Source organism: Euprymna scolopes, chromosome 29, assembly GCF_053919585.1.
Source record: "Euprymna scolopes isolate OS-2025 chromosome 29, ASM5391958v1, whole genome shotgun sequence".
NCBI lineage: Eukaryota > Metazoa > Mollusca > Cephalopoda > Sepiida > Sepiolidae > Euprymna > Euprymna scolopes.
The window spans coordinates 37381019-37404695 of NC_136510.1; the positions used below are offsets into that span (position 1 = coordinate 37381019).

A 23677-nucleotide genomic window follows, 5' to 3' on the forward strand; every position below is an offset into this window, starting at 1 on the left:
TCGATATTAAAATTAAAACAAAAATACAAACTTTAGAAATCTGGTGTGTCAGAATGATGATGAGAATGTTGTAGCCCAAGAGAAAATCTTGCGTAGAGTATAAAAAAAAGTCTTTAACTCAATAGGTCTGCAAAACTCCAGCCCCTGTCCCATTGCTACAGTGTTGTAGGCTTGAGTTTATTTTATGATGTGCACTTGAACCCTATCAGCATAAATATCCCCAAAACCTGACTAGCAACAAAATCACACGCACTCACATTCACAGTAGCTTTTTGTTCCTTGAACCGCTTGCCTTTGTAATTCCCATCCTGCTCCTTGTTTCCCGAATGTATCAGCCTGCAGTAATTAAAATGTAAAGAGCATAGCAATTTGGCTGCCTAACTTCCCACCTAGGATGTTCCTTAGAAATATGGTCCCAAATAACAGTAACTCTTTATTTCAATAACACCTTATTTGAGATAAATGAAAGTAAATAACATTCTTGTTTAAATCAACAAATTTACTAAAACCTCAAATACAATTAGCACATTTAGCAAAGCTATTTATACCTGAAGAACATGAGACAAAATCCTAAAAAACATTAGACATAACTACATATACCTAAAGAACATTAGACCAAGCATTATATTCCTACACAATATTAGACAAAACCCCATATACATGCAGAACATTAGAGCCAAACCCATAATTGAAGAACATTAGAAAAACCTCATGTACGTTGAGTATTAGACAAACCTTATATACTTCAAGAAGATTAGACAAAGCTCCATTAACCTGTAGAAAATTAAACAAAGTCCCATATACCTATAGAACATTTGACAAAGCCTCATATATCTGAGAAAACAGACATAGCTACCTGAAGAAAATTAGATCAAGTGTCATAAACATTAGCCAAATCTCTTATACATGAATAATATTAGAAAGTCCTGATATATCTGAAGAACATTAGACAAAGTCTCATATTACTGAAGAACCTTAAACAAATCACCATATACATGATAAACAAAGTATATACCTGGAGAACATTAAACTTGACCTCATATACCTGGAGAACATTAGACTTGACCTCATATACCTGGAGAACATTAGACTTGACCTCATATACCCGGAGAACATAAAACTTGGCCTCATATATGGTAAGAACATTTTACTTGGCCTCATATACCTGGAGAATGTTAAACTTAGTATCATATACCTGAAGAAGATTAAAGAAAGCTTCATATACCATAAGAACGTTAAACAAAGCTCTATATATATAACTCAGGCACATTAAACAAAACATTGATTGCAATAAATTCAATTTCTGCTGAAGGAGAGATTTGAAAAAAAAAAAAGACAAGTAAGACACAGTATCAGTTTTTAATGTGATGAAATCCAGTTACCTTAAAAGGGCAACTCTGGATTGGGATAAAATATAAAAATTGTTTCTGTCTTGAAGGATTTTTACTTCATTGACCAAGGAGAGAATAAAAAAATGAATTGTAATATCAGAATACATTAATATCAAAATTACATTAGAGTATGAAAAATTAGACTCAATCATCAAAATGTGAGGAAAATTAAGGCCATTGATTATTTATGGTTTAAAATAACAAAATTGATCATCTTACCCTTGGCTAGAATTCTCAGTCAACAAAATACCACATTTACTTTAGGGGGTCCTCCGACTTAAGAAAAAATATCTCTGAATTTATTTGAAATTTTAAATGTTATATTTCATCTCGTATATGTAAATATACGAATTCATTAGTAGTGGGAACAGGATAACAAAAAAGAAGAAACCGGTTAGTAAGATTTTCCCAACTCCTTCTAAAGAATAGACTGGCCACTATTTTCAGATTTTTTTTTTAACCAAAAAGTAACAAGTCAATCTCCAAATGGGGGTGGAATCTAAGAGGGATAAAAAGGAATAGAAATGAGGCTATGGGAGTGGATGGTGTCCTTCCAAGCCAAAAGGTCAAGGAAAGGGAATAACAAATGTTAGTTCACTCCAAACTGCTTTTTAACCAGACAGCTTTGTGTGTTTGTTGGATCCAGTAACGGCAGTAAATGTTATATTTATGCCTCGGTTCATGATTGGATAAAATCTCAAATCAGCATTTTTTTAATTTTTCAGCCAATCAGCAAATTCCAGCATGTACTATAAAAACCCAAATGCACAGCGTTCTTCTCTCTCACTCACTCTTTGTTCTGATATTTGTTTCTTCAACCGACAATGCACATGGGTACATCCTTTAAACGCTATTTCCAGTCACAAGATCAGTTGTGGTTTTGAAAAGCCAGCACACTAGAATTACCACACTCTGGTTAACAAAAAAAAAAAAAAAATGCCTGAAGAGTCCTGTAGGTATTCACTGGTAGGTATAACTCAGGCAAAACTTGGCTAGTAGAAGAAGCATGATGCAGCTGTAAAATTCGAAAACAATGTTGACAAATAGAAAATAATTTCCAGCTCGTATTATAATCTTGTGGTAAATATAAATTACTATGTCTAACTATGCTGATAAACCAAATTGAAACCTTTAATTCTTTCATATTAAATAACAATAATTATGTTTTCCAGTTTTTGAGATGAGGATTGATAATTCTTATTATTTGGATTATTCGGACTGCTGTTCTCATCTTGAGTGTTATTTTCATAATGTTTCATCCAATGTAACCTCTGATCTTCTTCAAGTGTATCTGTCAAATTCATAAATGATCCTGTCAAACTCGTGAACCTGCATGGAATTTTGAACGGAACCTTTTATTTAATCCACCAACGCATCATGCTCTCATTCCATCAGTCATGACTGGTTAGGAGTCTTAGCTAATTTGCAATTGTAGTCTGAGTATTGCCTGCACTGAGGATTGAACCTTCAAACTCCAGGACCCGTGACGTAACAGATAAAGTACTTGGTAAATCCTGTTTTAAATGACAACCTTTGACCAACGAGCAAGAGACTTTCATGGATGACTAAAGATTGCTGGCACGTCAATACTGTTAACCAAACACTCTCATTCTCTTGGATTCAAACAAATTCACAGCTTATCTATATATACAATAGTATCCTTTTCGCTGAGAAATGTGTTCATTCTCTCCCTCTCAAATTTTTCATAGCATTGCTCATGTAATAAGTTGAGTATTTTTACATCACTGCATAAAAAAACACATACATAATCATTTACAATATACAAAGTATGTAGATACATTGATGTGCAAGATAATTAGCACATTGATCATTTACTTTATATTGACAATATCCTCATGAATACATATATTTCCTATCTTCTCTCGATATAATGTGACCAGATTGGGCACTGGACAACGCCAGGAGGACCTTGCTAGTGAATTGGGAGACACCGGTCTCCCAGGTGTTCCCTTTAACACAAATTCAGGAGATTTCGCATTGTTGAATCTAATGATGAAGATGATGATAATGGTAATGATGATGGAAAAAAAGGAATGTGTTCTTAACAGATAATTAAAATGATCCCTCCCACCTCCCATAAAATGGATAGGAAGGTTTCATAAAAATAATTCCCAAGCAGTGAAAGGTTGCCACTTATGTTAATTAACAAACCTCCAAAGAAGATAAGATAATTGCCTGTCAAGTGGCCAGTTTAGTGTTAACCCACCAGGAAAACCACTTGAAAGAGGAAGGAAAAAAAATGTTATTGCAAGACAGACTGGTGATCATAAAATCCGACTTATAAAAGTCACTAATCCAGGGGGCATAGATATTTATTGCTTTTACCGAAATAATAATTCAGTTTTGCCATGGCCACCAGCAAATTCAAACAAGAAGAGGAAAACCTTTTTCTTTCCCTTCGATAATTTTAATAATCATTTTTTTTTTTTTTTATTTCCTATTTTTTTTCTTCTGCGTCAGGGCATTCAGAGGTTGGTGGGAAATACTTGGACCCCCCCCCCCCACCTTTGAGAAGCGGAACATTACTGGACCCAGAAAAAGAATGGCTTCTGATTAGTTGACGACCATTTGGGAACGTATTGAGAGGGCAGAGTTACAGCTGACCGATTCTAATATAACGTTAAGCAGACACATCTGCCATGTGTCTTTGGTGACCCTCCCCCCCCCCCCCCCCCAATTGCAACCTGGTTCAGATGCGCCTCTGTTTTCTTTTCTAAGTTGAACGTTTTCCCAAGTGTAAACTGATGATAACAGACAAAAAACTTTGTTAGCGAGCACCAGCCCCTAAAATTTGTATAAGTGATTAACGCAGCTGTGTATATTCTATTTGTAATGTTGAAGGCAATAATTATTTTACGTTATGAAAAAAGTTAATCTTTGACTTCTTTCGCTTGTTTGGAAACCGCCGTTGCTTGGTAGTGCAGTCTATTTTCAGATCGGCCCTGTTGACAGTGGAAGCCGGACCAAGATTGGAGACAAATGAGCGAACCATGGCGACGGGAACAAATCCCACCACTAGACAGAAACGAAAGGTGATGCCACAGGGATTAGAGCCAGTTGCACCTTTCTTTCAAGCCTGTGCATCTGTGCCAGCTCTGTAAGGGTTACATAAAAGTCAGTGCTTGTTTCTGTTATAGATATTAACAAAACGGACATTAAAAAAAAGCCAGTTTACAATATGTCATCCTTTTCAGAACTCATGTGCAACTGTAATGTTGTGGGAGTCTGAATAACATGGGGGGGATGTAAATCATGTCTATATTCATATTATCGTCTAGTGTATGATTGTATGTGAGTGTAAACCAGGAAAGAATTTTTAAAAAGACTACAAAATGAGTACAATTAAAAGGATTAAAATTTAAATCAAAGCTGAAATAAGAAAAAATAATTGCAATGTGCAACTGTTTGCGATATTAAAACAGATTTCAGAAATTAAATAAATACAAAAAATGGCTTAGCTTGGGTCCGAAAAAAAAAAATTGAATAAAAAAAAAAAATGTACATGTGACTGTCTATCTAAAATTCATTGTGTGTGTATATTCATTTAGATACAGTCTGTGATGGGACAAATAATATACCTAAATACTTTTACAACACAAAAGACGAATATTGTTTGGGGTTTCGACATCTGGCTAATTGAAAAACACATCTGGTCCATCTTGGTTTTTTTTTGTGACAGAAAAGCTGCAATAAAATTCTCCCAAAGAACGATAGAGCCTCGGGTTTTATTTTTGGCAACTTCTTATTCCAGATGTTTCCCCATTGAAAAGTTGCACACTGGTCTACCGTTTCTTACATTTTATAGGTATTGGACACATCACTTCCCCGAGTGCTTTGAGCCATTGTTTGGCTCCTCAGTTCCGTCCATTTTCTTCAAGCTCTAAACACTAACTAATTTCCGTGTACCCCAAAAAGATTATCTCCCCCTCTAAATGATGATATTAGTATACGTCACTAAGATAATCACCTGATTTTTTTACACGCTTTTATTTCTAAGTAGTCAACTAAATTTTAAAGTAACCATTCCTGAATTAATGTAAATAAATATTTATTCTAATATATTTTTTATTATTCTATATATTTTAACTGACAAAAAACTTTTTTGGCTTGAATAATTGTCGACCAGCCACCTTTCAGTGTTGCCCAGTCAATATCTAACATAACCACGTGCTCCTCCTCCACCTGACAACCAACAAACACTCACCCCAGCAATGTTTTCATGGTCTCCTCTTTCATTTTCTCTTCTGGCCGTGTTGTAGTCTCTCACATTATCAGCTGCTGAGAGGTGTGCAATGGCTCACAAGCATAAAAAAAACAAAACATTTGAAACGTAAACTAGAGAGGAACCAAATACTCCAACTGTATATATTGATTGGCACCATCGCAGGAAATAACCCTCTAAGAACTAAATTCCATTACTATGTCTTCTGTTGGGGCCATGTTTGTCAACATCTAAGGCACAATAAACAAAACATTAATTGTAATAAATTCAATTTCTGCTGAAGGAGAGATTTGGCAAAACATGACTGAGGACAGGATAAGACACAATATCGGTTTTTAATATGGTGAAATCCAACTACTTTGAAAGGGGAACTGTCGATTGGGATAAAATATAAAAATTGTTTGTCTGGAAGGATTTCTACTTCATTGACCAAATACAGAATAAAAAACGAATTGTTATATCAAAATATTCCATAGCAAAATTACATTAGAATTTGAAAAATTAGACTCCGTCATCAAAAGTGTGAGGAAAATTGGGGCCATTGGTTAAGCACTAAATTCCACTAGAATGTCTTCTACCAGGACAATGTTTGTCAGTTGACATAAGCTTACTTTGATCTGCTCCAAACCACAACCTGTGTTCAACTGTCTCAAACTCCAAACTACCCTTAACTGTCTGTAAACTGTCATAATCTATTGCAAAAATCATTGTCACTCCTAAAACTTTCTGTAAACTAACTCTAAATATATTGACCTCTGTTTTCTAATCTTTTATCCTAGGTACCTGCCACACCTTGATTAACAATCCCATGTCAGCTTTCTTTTGTGTGCTTTGGTGGACAACTTTCTCGCCACTGTCTTTCTACTAATCTCACTTCCTGTAACCTTTATTTGCTGATCAACTTTTTTATATAGATTTTCCTAACATTTTTTTTTTAATTCCTAACACTTTTATCAGACTCATATGCCAAAAAATATAAACAATGCAAAAACAAAAAAAAAAATGCTCCACTATGTGTCATATGCTGAATATGATGCTTTCCAAGTTTTTTTTATTATTATTGTTGTTTGTCTGGGTATGGAATAAGTTAATCTACCTATTTTAGGAATAATAGACTTCGCCAGATAAAATAAATATAGTCATCTAAACTTTGCTGCAGTTTTAGCCCCAGAATCATGATGTATACCTTTATTAACACTTTTTTGTTAATTATACTACTGTGTTTGTCTTGATTATTCAAGGCCGTAAATGAAAGTGACAAATAAAAAAAAAACTGAATATATGTTGTATTAAAGTACTGATTATATAAAAAAAGGTTTACTGGGAGGGTCTAGGAAAATGCTTCCGATTGAAGTTCCAACCTTAGCAATGAGTCTGGCAATCCCCATGTTAAGAATGACTTTATTATAGTGATGGCAAGACTCCAATATTTTTCCTCAATTCCAAAACAATTACTGATTATGTTCTATATTTCTGATTCCGATACAATGCCCGATGCCGATTCTGATTCTTGTTAAGCTTTTAAATATTTAGCTATAAAACTTGTGTTTTTTTTAATTAGTCAATCCAGCAGTCTCTATATTTAGAATGGTTTTCTAAATGATAACATTATTATTTAGAAAGCCATTCTTAACATGGAGAGAGAGAGGTTGTTAACTATTCCATACTTTTGCCTAACAATTTAATGAACAAAAGAGAAAAGAGCTGCTATGTGGCCAAAATTAAAAAATTGGAACTTGGCAGGTTTACTTAATGTGCATGCTCTATCCGTATATTTTTACGTTTAACTGTATTGATTTGTCAAGTTTTGATACGTATGCATTGTTAGCTTAGATGGTAGTGAATACTGCTAGAGAGCTAAATGTTTTAGTTTCAATTCTATCTGATGGCACCAAAGTCATATATTTAAAAAAACAAAATTTTTTGAAATCACTACTATATATTGGGTACAATATAATAATTAATAGAAAATTGGATCTGTAATAATAAATATGAAATCTGCATAAATTAAAATATCATATTTAAGCATATTTTACAACCGGGCAATGCTGGGCAGTCTGCTAAAGTTTGTATCTCTCTCTCTCTCTCTCTCTCTATCTATCGATCTATCTATCAATATATATATATATATATATATATATATATATATATATATATCTCAGCCTTTACTGTGGCTAGATTTTCCAAGCCTTTAAAGCTAAGATTAAAATCTGTTTTTTTTTTTTTTGTTTTTGTTTTCGTTTTTTTTGTTTTTTTACATAGGCATCACCACTTATCAAGGCCAAGAGGCCATTTGAGGATAAGGGCTAAAGAGTGTACAGTAGAAATTGGTCAATATAGTCTGACAAGAGAGTCCAAGCTTTTATTCGCTCCAGCATTAGCACAATTATTATTACCTACTAGGAGTTCTCACACAGATGATTTACATTATTGCAACAGTCACTTACCAGTGGTTTCTTGCTGTAATGCAAATGACCTTGTATTATTACAACAGTCGCTTATCAGTAATTACTTACTGGCAACCGTCTCTGGGATTTGGGTGGCAATAAGCCTCCTTAATTTTACTTTATACTTAATTTTACTTTATATTGACAATATCCTCATGAATACATATATTTCCTATCTTCTCTAGATATTAGAGTCAATGCTTGTTTCTGTTATAGATATCAATATATTAACAAAACAGACATTATTTTCTGCAGTCTTCCTATGGACGTTTGGTTAGTGCTTTCTCTCCTTGGTCTTTCCATCCTCCTTACTCCTTCACAATCTTTTAAAACCTATGTAACAGTGTAAATAATTTTTTTTTTTGTAGACCACAAGTTTGTACAATATACAATCATGTGAAAAGTATTTCATTCAATCGAGAAAATTATTATATCTCCAAAAATCTTAAATTTATTTAAAATGGAGATTAGGGTTAGGGTTAGTATAAAAATAAATATAATGTGCTACATGCTTTCCTTCTTCACAATTTCTAAGTTTTAATAGCTAGAAATGCTGCTGCTGCTGCTATATTGGTTTCAAATATATGAGGCACAACTACGTTTTCATTTTTCTTTTTTACCATAAACAAGTCGCAGTTCAACTTTGATATAAGGGGCTATTATTTGGAACTAAATTTACAGGGAAACTATGTAGGGGGTTGAGCAGCAAGATGTCTGTTTACACTACACTTGGACTTCTGCATGTCAATACCATCAGGGAAGCAGGAGCCCAGGAGAGAATTCCAAAGTCTAGTAGTCTGAGGGAAGAAACTATTTGAGTACAAGGTTTTCTGGCATCTAGGAATCTCCACAGTGTAGGGGTGGGATTTTGCTGCTTTTCGGATTAGTCAAGGGTATTTATATCGAGAGGGTACAAGTACTTGTTAAATAAACCTATTTGATAATTGCAAATGGTGCGCTAACAACACCATTCCTGTAGCAAGTCAAGAGATCTAACCGTTGTTTATGAAAGATTTCCAGATAGTCAGCAGAAATCATTCTAGCTGCTAATACTTTATTCTCATTACTCAGAAAATAATTCCATTGTGAAAATGGAATTCTAACCCAATTAGAATTAATCAATAAGCTTATTTTCATTCTTATTATTTGATATGCATAGTACATAAAAACATCAACTTAATTTCACTTAATTTTCCTTGAAAGCAATCTGTATTCTCACCTGATGACCTGAATAAGATACCTCATAAGTGAAAACAACTGATAAACACAATTATATACAAGTCTGCATGATAAGCTATTTCTTCCAAACAATGATATTTTCTGTTTGTCGCACGCCTCATTGTAAGCTACTGTTCCAGTAGTAAATATCATATCAAAGTAAATTTTTCAGTTGATTTTAACTGTTGTAAGATAAAAAAAAAATTACTACCAGAACAGTAGCAGAAACTTGCCATGAAGCAAGCGGACAACGGAAGATATTGTGTTTTGAAAGAAACAGCTTACCTTGTAGGTTCGTATATAATGATGTTTTTTTGATTTTTTCACTTGTGAAGTAATCCATTTCAGTTTCGAGTTAATGTCGATTATCAGGAGAGAAAATGGGTTGTTTCAGTGCTTTCCTCTTCTTACTTTATTTTCTCATATATAATCGTGTTTATCGTTTTTTTTTTTTTTGTGGGGTATTTCATTTAATTTCTTAGTCTATTCAGACTTGTATATAATCATGTTTTTTTTTTGTTTTTTTTTCCGTGGGGTATTTCATATCATCCTCCAGATAATCTCAGGTAATCAGGAGAGAATACATACAGTTTCGGGGCCTTCCACTCTAAGGCCTGGTTGCATACTCCCCCCCCCCCTCACTGTGAAGCTGATTATCTGAATTGCATTTGAATGAACTGCTCAATACCATAAAAATTACAGTCAGTCAGCAGAAATCATTCTAGCTGATAATACTTTACTCTCATTGCTCAGAAAAAACTCCATTCTAAAAAGAGATTCTAACCCAATTAGAATTAATCAATAAGTTTATTATCATTTTTATTATTTAATATGCATAGCACATAAATGCATCAACTTAATTTCACTTAATTTTCCTTGCAAGAGAAAGGCCCCCAAAACGGTCTGTATTCTCGCCTGATGACCTGACATTATCTGAATAAGATATCCCGTAAGTGAAAGACAATTATATGCAAGTCTACAAGGTGTTTCTTCCAAACAACAATATCTTCTGCTTGTCGCATGCGTCATAGCAAGCTACTGTTCAGGTAGCAAATATCTTTCACGGAAAAATTTTTCCTTTGATTTTAACTGTTGTATATATCAGCTAAGTAAATTCACATCACCTCTAGTAAAAAGACCACAGTTGCATGATCGCTTGGCCTGTTATAAAGCCTGTTATAAAGATGCCATTGTAAAATATCTTTTCGGTCTTTTTTATTCTCAGTCAGATACTTGAATGTTAGTCTCATTTAAATACATTTTCTGGACTTGTGCAGAATTTGAACCAGACGTAACTAACTGCTCGGCTTTGCTCGGAGGAGCATGATCTCATGAGCTCAGGTTTAACTGTAATCTGACGCGAATCAGCCAATCAGTGCACGGCAAAGAAACAGATGGTCTTTGGGGAAAATATTGAAAGGAAAAAAAAATCAAATTGAGTAAACAACAAATCCTCAAAAAAAAAATACAACTTGTTTATTATTTTCACTTAAAAATAATTTATTACAAGAATAAAACAGAAATTGTTACGGTAGGTCAGTGGTTCTTTTTAATTAATATATTTTTTTCTGATGATTTTATTATATCTAAATGTTTTCCTTGAGTAGCGTTATTATGCTTTTGCCGATGCTCAGTGAAAACCAGCGGTTGACATCATGTCATGTAAAGCAGAATGAGCAGTTGGTTATGTCTGGTTCAAATTATGCACAAGTACCCAATTTCTAAAGTTCTGCAAATCTTTTAACATTTAAAAAAACTATTTTTTTTTTTTGCTGCTATCTAAACAGGTTATGGAACTGTGGATGCAGGAAACACACAAAAAAAAATACGTGAGTTCAGCTATAAAGTTGTCTTTCTAACTTTCTCGTAACAATAAAATGCGATGAAATTTACATATGAAACACAGCACCTTTGATGTCAGAAATTTAAAAACCTTTTTTAAACTCATTACGTTGTATTTCTGCTGCCTTTAAAAAAATAACAACACTAACATATGAAAATATAACACTATATCTTTATTCTTAATGACAGTTATGAATAGTTGGTTGTTAGGTAGAGGTACACATGGAATTCAACACCTGCCAGTATATAGGGTGGCCACAAAGTCTGGCTGCATTATCTAAAGGGTGCCTACAAAGTCTGGCTACATAATCTAGAGGGTGCCTACAAAGTCTGGCTACATAATCTACAGGGTGCCTACAAAGTCTGGCTACATTATCTAGAGGGTGCCTACAAAGTCTGGCTACATTATCTAGAGGGTGCCTACAAAGTTTGGCTACATTATCTAGAGGGTGCCTACAAAGTCTGGCTACATTATCAAGAGGGTGCCTACAAAGTCTGGCTACATTATCTAGAGGGTGCCTACAAAGTCTGGCTACATTATCTAAAGCGTGCCTACAAAGTCTGGCTACATAATCTACAGGGTGCCTACAAAGTCTGGCTACATAATCTACAGGGTGCCTACAAAGTCTGGCTACATAATCTACAGGGTGCCTACAAAGTCTGGCTACATAATCTACAGGGTGCCTACAAAGTCTGGCTACATTATCTAGAGGGTGCCTACAAAGTCTGGCTACATAATCTAGAGGGTGCCTACAAAGTCTGGCTGCATTATCTAGAGGGTGCCTACAAAGTCTGGCTGCATTATCTAGAGGGTGCCTACAAAGTCTGGCTGCATTATCTAAAGGGTGCCTACAAAGTCTGGCTACATTATCTAGAGGGTGCCTACAAAGTCTGGCTACATTATCTAGAGGGTGCCTACAAAGTCTGGCTACATTATCTAAAGGGTGCCTACAAAGTCTGGCTACAAAATCTACAGGGTGACCACAAAGTCTGTCTGCATAATTTGCAGGGTGCCTACAAAGTCTGTTTCCATAATTTTCACGGTACTCACAAAGTCTGGCTACATTATCTAGAGGGTGCCTACAAAGTCTGGCTGCATTATCTAGAGGGTGCCCACAAAGTCTGGCTACATAATCTACAGGGTGACCACAAAGTCTGGCTACATAATCTAGAGGGTGCCTACAAAGTCTGTCTACATTATCTAGAGGGTGCCTACAAAGTCTGGCTACATTATCTAGAGGGTGCCTACAAAGTCTGGCTGCATTATCTAAAGGGTGCCTACAAAGTCTGGCTACAAAATCTACAGGGTGACCACAAAGTCTGTCTGCATAATTTGCAGGGTGCCTACAAAGTCTGTTTCCATAATTTTCACGGTACTCACAAAGTCTGGTTACATAACCTAAAAGGTGTCTAAATACATAGGAATTGAGAATAAAAACAGGTCCACCCATGATGAAATGCCATCCCATACAATCCGCTCTTCATGTATGTTTAACTAAGAAACATTGTCTTTTTTGTGGTTCTGGAGGAAAATCTGATAGAAAGAAAAGAGGTGTTGATGTTTTCCATGGAAAAACTATTTAGTTTAAGGGTATAGCGTTAAAAGTTTGTGAGAAAGTTAAAAAAAAATATGATGGCTCGAAATACACTGTTAAAGGTAGAATAGGTTATGCAGTTGAACTTGTTTCACAAGAAACACATAATCACAAACATGTTTCACAAGAAGCACATTATCACAAACATGTTTCACAAGAAACACATAATCACAAACATGTTTCACAAGAAGCACATAATCACAAACATGTTTCACAAGAAGCACATTATCACAAACATGTTTCGCAAGAAGCACATTATCACAAACATGTTTCACAAGAAACACATTATCACAAACATGTTTCGCAAGAAGCACATTATCACAAACATGTTTCACAAGAGGCACATTATCACAAACATGTTTTGCAAGAAGCACATTATCACAAACATGTTTCACAAGAAGCACATTATCACAAACATGTTTTTAAACTTTGATTCCAATAAAAACATTCCTAAGGCATTCTCTTCTGCTGATTCTTCTAAGAAACAAAACCTTCGTAGACCAGAGGATGCAGAGAGAAAGCGGGCATTTCTGGAAGTTGCTAATTATTTGCAGCAAAATGAGGAGTTGTTCAAAAAATGGAGGAAATTCTCAAGGACACTGGCTTTAAACCATACAGTCTCTCAAACATGAAATGATAAAATGATCAATATTTATTGATTTTAAACTGCCAGTAAAACTAAAATTTATATATAACAATAAAGAATTCAGGTAAAAATGGCAGCAGAAAAAATTGGCTGATAAAAATTTAAAGATGGTAATAAAGAATTCAAGTAAAAATGGCACAAAGTGGATAAATAGGGGAAAATACACAAGTGAAAGATATAGATGAAACTTTTGCAATGAGTTTATCAAATCCTTGGATTTAAAATACGTAAAGGAAAAACATTCAGAAGTTTGTCAAATTAAAAAGAAAATTATATTAACATTTTAAAGCAGATAAGACTATCCTCTAACCCCCACTTCTTCAATTTAAGCAATTTTCATATCAAAATCAGTAATTGTATCGGAATTGTGGAATTTAGAACAAAACTGGTAATTGTGTTCGAATGGGGGGGGGATATTGCAATTGTTCCATCACTACTTATGATCTAAAAAAAAAATTAAATCTAGATAGTATAGGGAGATGTGTGTAGAACAGGAGACTTTGTTGGTTTGGTCACATTGGAAGTACAGATGTAACAGAGCCGCTGACACTGGTTTAGCAGCAGCAGCTATATACAGATGACTCAACCGACTGTACGATGTTACAGCAGAGACAAAAAATCACACGTGTTCAGAGAAGAATGGGAGATATTTGAGATGTGTTTAAGACACAAGAGAGTGGAAATAGACATTTTACACACGTGGCCCACAAACGACAGGGAATGACATGTCCTAAACATTGCTGGATTAAGATAGAGTACCACTTGTTCAACATGATAGACTCTTATTAAGCACATTGAAGTATGAGAAGACTTTTGAACAAGAGACAAAGTGTTATTCTGGAAGTACCTGTAAATAAATGTCTGTTTCAATTGAAAAAAAAATAAAGTGAGTTGAATTCTTTCCTTGTCTTTGTTTCTTTGTGACTGTCTGCATACAACGTGTGGGTCTCATGTGTTGACATGTAATGACGACGTTACATAGATAAGTGTGCTTGGATTAATAGTTGAGGTAGCAGGGGAAGGTGATAAAAACACGAGAGAAAGTGATAAGGATGAGCATGAAAAAACGAGGGATAAAAAAAGAATTTCCATGGAAAACTTAGATTCAAAGTCAATTTTATAACAGTATGTATAACATATGTTAACCTGATGATGATGACCAACTCACTAGGAGTTCTCACAGTGGTCATCATCTGCGATTGCTCTTTGACAATAACTAGTAGTCTTCCCTGGAGTCTGGGTGACAGCAAGCCTCCCCAGATTTTCAGTATTCTCCATCTCTTTTGGGAACCATTGCAACAACAACCATTGGTCATCTCTTAGATTAGGGTGTCAATAAGCCTTTTCAAGGTCCCAGTAGTATGTGCATCCTTTCAGTGGAGGTCTGGTTAGTGCTCTTCCTCCTCAGTCATTCTAGCCTCTTTGACTCTTCATAATCATTTATGTGGTATCAGCAGAAGCTGGTGTCATCATATTCTATGTGTGGAAGGGGGAGTGTGTGGAGGAGGCAGTTTATGGCATTTCTTGCAGTTTCGTTTCCATTGGTTTGTTCTTCCTGTGTTTTTGTTTTATTTCTATGCCCCCCCCCCTTCACCAAACTTTCACGAAAAATGCTTGTCTAGCTAAAACCACTATCAATAATTTCCCACACTCTTTATCTGTGCTTAAACGTAAATGTAGATTCCATGATCAAAGCTTCTTTCTTAGAACTGCATGCCTGTGGAGCTCTCTTCCAATTGCCTGCTTTCCAGCTGACTACAATTTGGTTGTTTTCAAGTCCAATGTAAACAAAATCTTGATGAGCCGTTCCCTTAAGTAATCAAATTTTCCATATTTCCACTACTAACGATTACTATGATATTATCCCATTAACTACTGTACACTCAATAACCTTTATCCTCGAGTGGCCTCCAGACCTTGATAAGCGGTGATTACTGTGTAGTAAAAAAAAAAAAAATTTCAACTTCCCTATGAATCATTCATAGTTTATGTGGGTTGGTACTCACACTTGGAGGTTTTCCTAAAGATTTCAGTTCTTCATAATTATTAGTGTAACACAGTGTATGTGAGCATGTAGGAAGATGTCGGCGACAGCGGAGGATGGCTGGCTTCCAGGGAGATTAGCAGCAGCAGCAGAAAACGCATGTATGCAAATTAAGAAGTGTGCGTGAGAAAAGTGAAGGAAAAAAAAGGAGAAAAAATGCAACGCGTGCTCACAAGAGAAACCGTCCATGTCATACAGAATGGACGTGTAAATGTGAAGAAAAGAAATGGCTAGCTGCGACCGGCGTGCGGTCGGTGGAAGGAGAACCACCGACCAGGTAAAATGAACATTTGGCAGCAAGATTTTTCCTGATTTTTCCGTTTTCCTGCTTTCCGGCTGACTACAATATGGTTGTCTTCAAGTCTAACGTAAATAAGTTCTTGATGAGCCGTTTCATATAAGTTATCAACTTTACCAAATTTTCATTACTAATGATTACTATAATGTCCAATTTCTACTGTACACTCTTTAACCCTTATCCTTGAGTGGCCTCTTGGCCTTGATAATGTGGTGATGCCTATGTAAAAAAAAAAAAAAAAAAAAAAGATACTTTTTTAAGCGGTGCCGAAAATAAAAGTAATAAATGCTCTTGTTAAAGAGAGAAAAATGCTGACCCGGATTTTTAATTTATTTCTCTCCCTGATTTTTTTGTTTGTCCATTTGCAGCGTGACAGTTACCTTACATTAGTTTTAACTTGTACTCACTAGTAGTTCTCACACATCATCATCAGAGATTATTCACTGACAATAACAGGTGGTGTTCCCTGGAGTCTGAGCGACAAGAAATCTCGCCAGGTTTCCAGTACTCTCCACCTCTTTCGATAACCTTTGAAAATTACTTTGCGTTCTCGCAACACCTGCTTACCTTTGATTTCTTTCTGCCACTTCTTGTTCTTCACTCGAATTTGGGTGGCAATAAGTCTCCAAGGTCCCAGTACTCTTTGTACTTATTCAATGGAGGTCTGGTTAGTGGTCTCCCTTCTTAGTCCTTCCATTCTCTTTATCCATTCATGACTATTTTATATGGTATCAGCCAAGGCTGATGCATTTTCTTTTTTTTAGTTGAGAGGGTACAGGTTATAAGATGTCTTGTTATTTCAGCTCTGTCAGGTTCATGTGGTGTCTCCTCCATCTTTTTCTTTTACTTCTGTTGCTGTTTCCATGTGGCTGGTTATTATTTGTAGATTATGTGGGTTGGTTTCCGCATTCAAGAATTTTTCTTAAGATTTCAGCTGTTTTTATCATTACCATCTGCTGTATAGTCTCAGTCTTCCCCTTGATTCCAATTTCTTCTAGTCTTTTTTTCCAGGTTGTTCAAGATTATTCCTAGTTCTCCTAGGATTATTGGTATTATCTTGACTTTTTCATGTACCATCTTCCTTTCGATATTCGTACAAGTTCCATGTATTTGCGTCACTTTTTCTGTCTCTTTGATTGTTGCCTTGTGGCCTGCTTGGACAGTAAAATCTGCAATTTAGCAGTTTCTTTCCTTCTTATTATGACATCCGGTTTCCTTGCTTGGATGAGTTTATCTGTTTGTACCTTCATGTCCCAGAGGACTTTGTGGATTCATTTTTCAATAATATCTTCGGTTTTGTATGTTCAAAATGCAGTCGTTTGCATAGTTCTCGATGTACTGCATTCCCCATGCAGTTGTGTCTCTTCTTGTATTCTTTTGGGGTTAGTTTGTTGCATTTCTTATGTGATTTACTGTTTTGTCTCTTTATCCACAGAGTCTACATCTACTGTTTTCCTGAGTTTTTATCTATTTTAGTTTTAATGTTTTGATATTAACATTGTCTTGCACTGCTGTTAGTAGCGATTCTATTTTCCTCTTCAAGTGTACTTTTCTTAATCATATCCAGGTGTTTTTGTGATTCTCTTTTCTTGTTCTTAAATCGTCTATGTAGTTGTTTCTTTTCCTACTTTTATTTTCTTGTTGTTGTTGCTGTTGTTGTTGTTGTTGTTGTTCTTCTTCTTCTTCTTCTTCTTCTTCTTCTTCTTATTATTATTATTATTATTATTATTACTACTGTTATTTGTACTCACTAGGAGTTCTCACACAGGTCATTATCAGAGAATACTCACTGACAACAACCGGTGGTGTTCCCTGGAGTCTGTGTGACAACGAGTCTCCCCAGATTTCTAGTACTCTTCACCTCTTTCATTAGCCTTTGCAAATGAATTTGTATTATCGCAAGAGCCACTTCCCATTGACTTCTCACTGGAAATGACCATTGGCTTTCACTAGAATTTGGGCAGTAACAAACTTCATTAAGGTCTCAGTCCTTTTTGCAGCATCCATTAGGGACCGATTAGTGATTTCTTGACTATGTCTTTCCATCCTCCTTGACCCTTCTATCAGTCTAGTAGATATCTCACTACTGATGCAATTCTCTACCTATATAAGAGCCAGGTAGGTCCAAGGATGGAGTACTGTTGCCACATTTGAGCAGAAGCTGCTAGAAATATCTTATCCTGCCTTGACAGAGTCCAAAATAGACTTCATAGCCTAGTGGAGGATGCTCTTTTCTCTTCCCTGCAACCTCTTTCTCACAGAAGAGTTGTTGCGAGCCTGTCTCTACTTTATCATTATTTTCATGGCAAGTGCTCGTCTGAGCTCCAATCTATGGTTCCCCCCCCCCCGGCAAACTTTTACGAGAAATACTCATCTAGCTGAAAACATTATCAATAATTTCCCCTACTCTTTATCTGTAAATCAACCTAAACGTAGATTCTATGAACAAAGCTTTTTTCTTAGAACTGCACACCTGTGGAACTCTCTTCCATTTGCCTGCTTTCCGGCTGACTATAATATGGTCGTCTTCAAGTCCAACGTAAACAAGTTCTTGATGAGCTGTTCCACTTAAGTAATCCAACTTACCAAATTTCCACTTACCACCACTTGTCAAGGCCCAAACGCCACTCAAGGATAAGGGTTAATGAGTGTATAGTGGTCACCAGGACAGCGTAATAATTGTAAGTGGTGGAAATTTGGTAGAATGTGATTATTTAAGTGGACGATTCAACAAGAATTGCTTTACATTGGACTTGAAGACGACCATAGTCAACCAGAAAGCAGTCCAGCAGAACAGAATTTCATGGGTAGGAAGTTTTAGGAAAAACATTTTCTACCTGGAATCTGAGTTGTGAAAAGTGTGTGAAATTATTGATAGTGTTTGTAGCAAGACAAGTGTTTTTTGTGAAAGTTTGACAAGGGAGAAACCATAGATTGAAACTCAGACGAGTACTTGCCATAAAAATAATGATAGAGCAGAGACAGGTTCCATATGGCCAGTTAGCATTTCTAGCTCATGTGGATTCCACACTCAAGGGTTTTCCTTATGATTTCAGTTGTTTTCAGCATTACCAACCGTTGTATAGTCTCAGCCTTCCCCTTGATTCCGATTTCTCCGACTCTTTTATCCATGTTCTTTGTAACCGTTCCAAGTACTCTGATAATTATTGGTATTATATTGATTTTCTTCATGTTCCATATTTCTTTCAGTTCTCTGAGAAGTTCTATTATTTCATTTTTCTGTCTCTTTAATCTTCACCTAGTGGCTGCTGGGATGGCAAAATCTACAATTTAGCAGTTTCTTTTCTTATTGTTAATCATTATGATGTCCGGTCTTGATGTCTTGTTTGGATTAGTTTATCTGTTTATACCACCATGTCCCAAAGGATTTTGTGGTTTTTATTTCTCAGTACTGTCTCCGAATTTTGTTTGTACCATTCTTCTGCATAGTGCAGTTGTTTGCAGAGCTTCTAGTGCACTGTCTACCCCACACAGTTTTGCCTATCCTTATATTCCTTTTGAGCTAGATTGCTGCATTTACTTATTATGTAGTTTATCATTTCGTCTCTTTGTTCACAAAGTCTATTATATTGTGAAGCTATGGTATGGCAAAAGTTTACCATAAACTTTTCAGGGACAAGTATTTGATTAAGGACAATGGGAAGTGTAAGCAATTACATTCCATTGGCTTTGGAGGTAACGTGTATGAATAGAATTAAAACCAATGGCTTAGTTCACAATACATCATAGTTTACATTGCACTGTAGAGAACCTACTGTTGAATTTATAAAATTATTTTATGTAATGGCTTGAATTAAAGTTTAAAATGCAAAATTCAAGTATCATAGTTCAACTGTGCACTAAACAGAAAGATTCATTTTGAATTCGCCCCTGTCTTATCAAAGAACCTACTGTTGATTTTTATATGTCTGACCCTTCTGCTTGTGCAGTGATAAAACTTATCAAATGCTATTATGATGTTAGTCTGTATAAGGGTGTTAACTTTTGTCGAAATTGGACTGTCCTTTCTTTAATCAGTTTTTTCGATTATCGATTTTTCGATACTTATCGGAGGCATTCTGATACAAAACCTATCTAAGAACCCTCTCAGACACATGAAGTACATTTGTTTGAAAAATTTTTTTTAAAAGATTGGCCCAACCGTTTTGGAGTCCATGGGGAATGAACTCATGCACACACAGACAAAATGTTTTTTTTATATATAAGTAGATATATTCTCATGGTGTCTAACTTAACTTTTTTATTACTCCAGTCAGAAAACTAGTTGCATATAGTCGTCATTCATTCTGATTCAGGCTAGAGTCTAATTCAAATTTTTGTTGTTGTTGTTTGCACAGGATTTGAATGTTATTTTATTTATTTTATTTTATTTGGTTAACAGGAAATAGATGGAGAAAGCTACTGGTGCGAAAGCGTATTTTAAACAGTGTGAAGTGGGTTCAAGAGCTGTTAGCAACCTTTCTGCAAGAAAAGTTTAGGACACGCTACACTAATTTACTTAACGGTACCTCACATTCTGATTTCTTCTTCTTTTATATATATATATATATATATTTATTTTTACATTATCCGTTAATCCCCATCTTGACGGCTAGGAAGTAGTTACGCCGTTGAAATTATCCATAAAAGAAAATACTTTCACGGATTAAAATAATCTTTACTCATGGACTGCTTGTAAACAGATTTTTCTGCAAACATGGATTAGAAATATTTGGATTATTACAAACGTTTTGAATTATTATAATCTTTTTGGATTACTTTTCACATTATGGATTTTAATTTGATTCTGCATGTCAGCAGCATAATTCCGATTTTTTTCCTGCGGGAACATTATCTCCTATCATCTTTTCGTATTGATAATACTGGATCTCTCCATATATTTTCATCTGTTTTTTTTTTAATCTTTGACTTTCAATGTATCCTCTGATTTCTTAAATTTTTTTCCACATTCTATAAACTCTTTGCACAAAAAAGTTTTTTTTTGCATTTATGACTAGTTCGTAAGAGTAGTGGTTGATGGGCAAAAATCGGACGCTCACGGTATTAATGCTGGAGTTCCTCAAGGGTCCATCCTGGGCTCAACTCTCTTCCTGATCTACATCAATGATTTCCTAAAACACATCCTAAGATCATTCAGACATTTATGCTGACGACACTACCATCTATGGCAACACATCAAAGGCTGTAAATTCTCTCTCCTCTGATCTTGAGCAATAGGAAAAGAGGTGGCTGGTTACTTTTAATCCATCTAAAACCAAGCTTCTGTCTTTACATCATCAACACTCTGATCCCCATTTGGCATGAATTATAATGAATGGCTCTCATCCTGGGGAGGCTCCATGTTTTGACAAGCTTCTGGGCTGGATCTTTATTCCTGATCTGAAATGGAACGCTTACATCAAATCTGTTGCCAAGGTCGCTGGAAAAATCGTGGAATCCTTCTACCGTTCCAATAAATATCTTACTGCTGATGCAATTCTTTATCTATATAAAAGCCAAGTACATCCAAGTTTGGAGTACTGTTGCCACATCTGGGCACAAGCTGTTAGAAGCAGCTTATCCTGCATTGACAGAGTTCACAATAGACATCGTAGCTTAGTAGGGGATGCCCTTTTCTCTTCCCTGCAACCTCTTTCCCACAGAAGAGACATTGTGAGCCTGTCTTTACTTTATCATTATTTCCATAGCAAGTGCTCGTCTGAGCTCCAATCTATGGTCCCCCCCTTGCCAAACCACTGTCAATAAATTCTCCCACTCTTCATCTGTGCCTAAACCAACCACGTAGATTCCATGAACAAGGCTTCTTTCTTAGAAGTGCACGCCTGTGGAACTCTCTTCCATTTACCTATTTTCCAACTGACTACAATTTGGTTGTCTTCAAATCCAATGTAAACAAATTCTTAATGAGCCGATCCCCTTGAGTAACCTATTTACCAAATTTCCACTGCTAACGATTACGACGATCATGTCCCATTGACTACTGTACACTCAATAATCCTTATCCTCAAGTGGCCTCCGGGCCTTGATAAGTGGTGACCCCTATGTAAAAAAAAAAATTTCATGTAATACTGTTTCAATTCATAGTTTCGCTATAATATACATTTGCTAATATCTTTATCTCTGATAAGAAGAACGCAGTTGTTTGAAACTCCACAGATTAAGGAAATTTCAATATACCTTTTTTGCGTATCCTGTAGAACAATAAATTAATGTAAAATTTTATGGTCTTTAATTTTTTTCATACATATATATATATAGCAGAGTGACCCGACATTATCCGAGATTGAATGATGATCTACGAATGTTTCACAATCCTATATACTTGTTACCATCGAAATCAATGAAATCGGCCATTCAATCAAATCGACTGATTGTTTGCTCGGATAGAGAGAGGTGGTATACTAAGAGCAACCAACCCTTACAAAAAAAAAAAAATAAATGAATTGTTTGAATGAAAATAGCGAGTACCCATGTGAGTGCAAAAAAATAAAAAATTAGCCACAGTAGCCACGCTCAAGCCTGTAACGTGAAAGAGAAAAAGGAGGTGAAAAAAAGCAAACATGCTAGCTGTCTCGCCCACGGCGACTTTATGGCATCACATGTCTTCAAAATAGCGGATTTTAAATTTACATTGAGATCACTAGGCATATGATAACTTGTAAAAATGTTGACGTAAAAAGTGACCCCTCCTTGGAAAAAAAAAGGTCTAGTTAACCAGCACAGAATTATTTTTTGGGGACAGTTTTTGGATATATTTCTCATCTGAGAGATCGATCTTTCTCACAATACAAAATTTGTCAGTGTTTGTTGCATGTATTGAAAGTTTTTGGCAGACACACACACTAACATACATTTTGCCTTTATATAATAGATTAACAAGGTTACCCAGCATTGTACAGGTGTAGAGAGGTGGTGTAGTAAGAATATTGAGCAAGGGCCAGGCATAAAAAAAGATCATGGCTACCCAATGGAAAAATAAAAGAAGGGATAAAATGAAAAGAAAATCACATAAATCCTTGGGGGAAAAAAAAGGCCTAGTTAACCAGTACAGAATTAATTTTAAAGAAGAATCTAGCCAAAAAAAAAAAAATGGCATAAATAACCCTGTTTAAATGTTAAAACCTTTTTAAAAAATCGGAAAATCAAAAAGAAAAAAAAGTATGTTACACGGGTGCGAAAGTGAAATCTGAAGATTATGACACTTCCTCGATAACCACTGCTCCAGGATGAAGTCAGTGAAATAACATTTTTTTTTTCTATTTAAACCAATTCAAGAAAGAACACGATACATGCATGCGTGGTTGTCTAAATCAGTATGAAGGAACAATTTTTTGCTTCACTCCTTCGTCGCAAAGGTCTAATTATTACAAAATGAATTACCTTTTTTTTTCTAATTCTCACATATTATTTAGCCGAGACATCACTCTTTCAGATGGTACTGGTTTTGACCCGGTCTGATGTCACTGAGAAAAGGTTTTGCGAGATATACAAACACACACACAGACATTTTGCCTTTTATATATTAGATTAATGGGGATACCCAGCGTTGCCTGAGTGTGGAGCGGTGGTGTAGTAAGGATATTGAGCAAGGGCGAGGTGTAAAGAAAAAGAGCATGAAAAATAAAAGAAGAGATATAAATAGGAAAATAAAGAAGCTAACGAAAAAATCACATAAATAATCCTGTTTATATGTTAAAACTTTCAACAAAAAAAATCAATCTATTACCTGAGCGCGAACCTGAAACCCAGAGCTTACGAAGCAGCCCTGATATCCACTGCTCCACAACGACGTCATCAAAATAATATTGTTTTTTTTTCTATTTAAACCAATTCCAGAAAGAAAGCTAGACACGCATGCGTGTTTGCTAAAGTTGGTTAAAAAGGAACAGTTTTTTTGCGACCCTTCCTTCTTTTAAACAATCATATCAATAC

General features: G+C 35.4%; 1 protein-coding gene across 1 annotated transcript in view; it reads left to right on the forward strand.

Annotated features, from left to right (window-relative positions):
- The window catches only part of LOC145252304 (opioid growth factor receptor-like protein 1), a 60655-nt gene that overhangs the window by 12561 nt on the left and 24417 nt on the right, over window positions 1-23677 (forward strand). Inside the window, exon 4 of the mRNA XM_080111719.1 lies at window positions 11087-11128. Within this exon, the coding sequence (XP_079967845.1) occupies window positions 11087-11128 (42 nt within the window). The remainder of the gene's footprint in view (window positions 1-11086; window positions 11129-23677) is intronic.